This window comes from Puma concolor, chromosome A3 (genome assembly GCF_028749965.1).
Source record: "Puma concolor isolate L17-30 chromosome A3, mPumCon1.1.hap2, whole genome shotgun sequence".
In the NCBI taxonomy this organism is placed as follows: domain Eukaryota; kingdom Metazoa; phylum Chordata; class Mammalia; order Carnivora; family Felidae; genus Puma; species Puma concolor.
This window is the reverse complement of record NC_141669.1, coordinates 57,500,402-57,505,300: the sequence shown is the minus strand read 5'-3', so window position 1 is coordinate 57,505,300 and position 4,899 is coordinate 57,500,402. Positions and strand designations below refer to the sequence as shown.

Here is a 4,899-nt window from a genome sequence, read left to right as displayed (position 1 = left end):
TAAATCCACGGGTTCATAATGGTACTTTAAAACAACACATACACACAAACACATACAGAAATACTCTCAACTCTTCATTGGCTGCCTTTGGAGAATACTAGGAAACTACCTTATTTTAAAAACTGGTAAGTAGACAATCTAGCATGTATCCTGCTGTTCCTATATGATAACTAGGGAGTTGGTAAGAAGTTTCTCTTTACAGGAACGCTTCAGTTAATAAAAAAGAAGCAATGGTAGAATTAGAAAATTATGATTTTGTAAAAAAAGAAAATTATGATTTTGCAATCTGGATGGATCTAGATCAGGAGTCAATAAACTTTTTCTGTAAGGGACCAGATAGTGAATATTTTAAGCTTTGTGGGCCCTATAGTCTCTGTTGCAACTATTCAAGTCTGCATTGGAGTGTGGAAGCAGCCATTGGCAATGGACGTGATTGTTTCAGTAAAACTTTATTTATAAAAACAGGGTGCACTGTTTGGATTTTGTCCATAGGCTGTAGTTTGCAGACCCCTGATCTAGATAATGATTATCAGTATCTGATAATATCACAATAAAAGAGACACCAGGTTTTGTTCCTCCTAATGGAGGTACATGGCTCATCTTGGGGGGGAAAACCAGAATCTGATGAGGCTTTTTGATTTAACTACCAATTTTCAGAGAATAAAAGGAACAGAGGAACATATTAGAAAATGCAGGAAGAAGCAGTCAGCAAAATCTAGACTTTGGGAAACTCCAGAGAACAAACGACTTTTTAAACAAATTTTCAAGAGGGAAAATAATATGGAGGAGTAATCTAGAGATTAAAAATGACTTAAATATATCACATAGTTTATAGTCTAGGGCTTGTTTCCCTATAGGAGCTCTGTATTGCTGGAGAAGGAGCAAAAGTGCCCTAATCCTTTTAGGATTAATTTATTCAAAAGAAATAACAGAAAAATACTCAACATGCAAAAAGAAAATGAAGGAAAACTACAGAACATGCCAAAGGTGGAGGCACACTGCCCTTCAGAAGATGTGCCACAGGAGGCAGAGGGAAATCCTCAGCCTTCTGAAGGTATAAGCCAGGAAACAGGAAGCCTGAGAGGAGGGCTGACCCATCCTGGCCTGGGGTTTAAAGAGGACACTCCCATGAGGCATTTGGACCTGGAAGAAATAATAAGAGGCGTAGATGAGTGGGAAAGGCTTAAGAAAGAGATAAGAAGAGTAGGAAACAAGTTTGCGATGATGCATTGGAAGCAAAGACATTCATGCAGCTGTTCTTATCCTGTGTGTTCTAGACCGTAAATTCTTTTTTTTTTTTTTTTTTGTCTGATATTAAAATCTGGCCCCTGCTTTCTTTCTATGTTTTCTGATGTATCTTTGACATTTGTTTTACTTTTAATCATCTGGTGGAATTTTTTTTTTAGGTGGTGTCCTTGGTACCAGCATCTCACTGGATTTTGTGTTTTGACCCATTATGCAGATCTGTTTTTTAGTTGGAAAGTTTTACACATATGCATGAAAATTTATTCATTCTATATTGCAAAGTTAAACATAACATGTTTACAAAGCAGTATATTTAGTATCAGCTCACATAGGTAGGATTAAATCACAAATTGTATGTATGCATGCATATGTGTATACATACATCCATATGTCAAAAACCTAATGGCTTATTTCTGTGTGGTGTGAGCTTTTTTCTTTTCACTTATATGTGTTTTTTTCCTGAACATGTGCCACACACACAAAAAGAATTAAAGTTTTGTAATTAAGAGTCAAATCATTTGCATCCAGCTTATAAGGACAATGGAGGCACCTAAATTCTTGATAGAACAACTATAAAATATGTAAATCACAAATTACCTCTGGATCTCTTAGCCAAAGGAATAATGTTGGCAAATATTACAGATTTTAAAAAAACCATATCAAATATCAATGGGTGAATGTGGTTGTTTCCCTGCAAAGATGGTCACCAGTAATTTCTCCCATCTCTAAATCCTGTCCTCCTTTTAAGAAATGGGGTCTATTCCCCTCCTTTTGAGCCTGGATTGATTTTAACTTACATTAACCCGTAGAATATGTTAGAATTGACATTTGCTGCCTTGGGGCCACCCTGTAAAGAGGCACATCTACCCTCCTAGATTGAATGCATGGGGGGAGAGAGGTCCCAGCCTTCTAGACATTCTCCTCAAGACCTGCAGCCTGAGAGTTAAGCTTGGTTATTCCAGCCCAGTCAAGATGCCAGCTGAATAGAGCTGTGTGAAACAGAAGAATCACCCAACCAACCTACAGAATCATGCAAAATAATAAATGGTTATTTCAAGTCACCAAGATTTGGAATAGTTTCTTATGCAGCAATAGAAAACGAATAGATACATAGAAACTTACTTGGAAATAATACAAACAAATTGTTAAAAAATTGTGTGATAATAGGGGAAATGTGAATAGTAAATAGATATTTGATGTTATTTAAGAATTATTAGAAATCTGAATATAAAGTTTTAAAAGTTTCATATTTAATTTCTATGAATTTTATTTTTATTTATTTTATTTTTTTTTTCAACGTTTATTTATTTTGGGACAAAGAGAGACAGAGCATGAATGGGGCAGGGGCAGAGAGAGAGGGAGACACAGAATCGGAAACAGGCTCCAGGCTCTGAGCCATCAGCCCAGAGCCCGATGCGGGGCTCGAACTCACGGACCGCGAACTCACGGACCGCGAGATCGTGACCTGGCTGAAGTCGGACGCTTAACCGACTGCGCCACCCAGGCGCCCCCTGAATTTTATTTTTTAAGGTGTGATAAAGTGTTATGGTTATATTTTTAAAGATACGTGTATTGGAGTATTAAACATGATATGGGGAGTTGTTTCAAAATTCCCCATAGAGGAGAAAGGGTTGGTGGAATAGAGATGAAATAAGTTTGACCCTATACTGATACTGTTGCTGGATGATTGGGCACATGGTGGTTCATTAGATAGTATCTTTACTGTTATATTTGTTTGAGAATTTTCATCATAACTAATCAAAACTGATAAATTAAAAAAGAAAAGTATTAAGTTAGAGAACTTGTATTCTAAGGGTGAAACGCCAGCCATCCTGCTGCAAGTAAGGTAGTTAAATTCTTAAGTAGCAGAACCTTCCTCACCATCCTGAAAATACCATGAAGGTAAACACTCAGCAAAATCAGTCTTAAATTATCACCTTACTTAGGACTTTTAAGGGGATTAATTATATTTAGGAAATTGATGTTAGAATTTGTTTCCTTTATTAAACCTAAAGGGTGACATGTTGCCTTATTTTCACCCATTTATTTATAAGACACTACGTTGGAAGTCAAAAAAAACAAACAAGTCCTTCTCTTTCGACTGTCTAAGAAGATTTTAGTCAGATCACTTGACCATTCTGAATCTCCAGTTCCTCATTGGTATCAAGTGGAGACTTTCATGCTTTTCTTGATAATTCATCAGGCCTTGAGACAGACTGGTGATTTCTATAGGAAGTAGCCAGGGGAAGGCTGACAAGCATGCACCTGTCTCTACCCATGGCCTTCTGGAAATGAAAAATACCTAGGGCATTCTCTAAAGACTCTCTACAGAGAGGGCAGTGTATAATTAAAGAATTTTGGTGACTTGGGTACTGTTATGAGCTGAATTGTGTCCCTAGCAAAATTCATATACTAAAGTCCTAACCCCAAGTACCTCAGAATGTGACTGTATTTAGAGATAAGGCATTTCAATAAGTTATCCGGTAGGACTATAAAAGAGGAGGAAGTTAGGATACAGATACGCATAGAGGGAAGACCATATGAGAACAGAAGATAGACCATATGAAAACAAATCAAGGAGAAAAGAAACCAATCCTGCCAATACCTTGATCTTGGCAGTTGTAGCTTCCCAAATTTTGAGAAAATGTCTGTTGTTGAAGCCACCCAGTCTATGGTTCTTTGTTATGATAACCCTAAAAAATGAGTAAAGGTATGTTTATCTGGGTTAGCAGCAGAACTTTCCTCATCATCTTTCCAATCTCAAGAGATGATTCTTAACAAGAGCCTGTCTCTTGGCCATGGGCCATAGGAGCTAAGCCACATAATTGGAGGAGCTAGAAGGCAGGAGGATAGGAAAGAAAAGAGAAAACAAACAAACCAAAGGAAAAAAAAAATAGAGCAGAGCTGAATGGAGCCCTGGTGCTCACCAGACTTTATGAGGAAAGTACTGAAAAGGAATGACAAAAATGCAAATATCACCTCGGCATAACAATGGGGCTTGAACGCTGACCTGTACATTTATATTGCATATACAGGATGGGGATTTCTGGGCATAACCTCTTGAGGTAAGGTTATGGTTACATTATTAGTAGTTATAGGTAGCTAGTAGGTTATCTGCAGTAGCTTACTTCTGGGGTAGGTAAATGTTTCAGAGAGAAAGTCACCTGGGTATGTATATTTAGAAATTAGAAACACTTTAAAATGAAAAATATGTACACAGGTACTAATTACTTACATTTAGAGTTTTAAAAAGAGTAGGAGCAACATAGGAAGAAATGTGTATGGGTACTAGGTAAACTCAGTATCAGTTTTCATTTTCTGCACTTACCTTGTGCTTCTCAACTTACTATGGAATCAACTAACCTTCATGATTGAAATCCTTCTCAATCTTTTAGATCAAGTTCAAAGTCTCGTTCCCCATGTAGCATTCCTGGACGCTCCCTAACTAAATAGTAATTATGAGTATAACAAACATGATAATGAAATGCAGAGAAGGAGTTTTCATGCCTTTGTGTTTTTATCTTCTGGTTAGTTCTTCATGTGTTTTTCTTTGGAGATTGAAATCTGCAGCAAATGGTCAAAACTGTCTTGACATGTAGCTCTAGATTGCCTAGAAGATTATGTATTATATATTGATTCATTGAGGAATGAATA

At 36.9% G+C, this 4,899-nt stretch overlaps 1 protein-coding gene across 1 annotated transcript; it reads left to right on the top strand.

Moving 5' to 3' along the window:
- The first annotated feature begins 807 nt into the window (after positions 1-807).
- LOC112869394 (transcription elongation factor A protein-like 8) lies at positions 808-1,311 on the top strand. Its single transcript, XM_025932511.2, has one exon. The coding sequence runs from the start codon at positions 946-948 to the stop codon at positions 1,282-1,284; it is 339 nt and encodes a 112-aa protein (XP_025788296.1). The 5' UTR covers positions 808-945; the 3' UTR covers positions 1,285-1,311.
- The last annotated feature ends 3,588 nt before the right edge of the window (positions 1,312-4,899 follow it).

What these genes read in the sequence shown, in the direction of transcription:
- LOC112869394 (XM_025932511.2), top strand. Translation starts at nt 946, where the DNA reads ATGCAAAAAGAAAATGAAGGAAAACTACAGAACATGCCAAAGGTGGAG.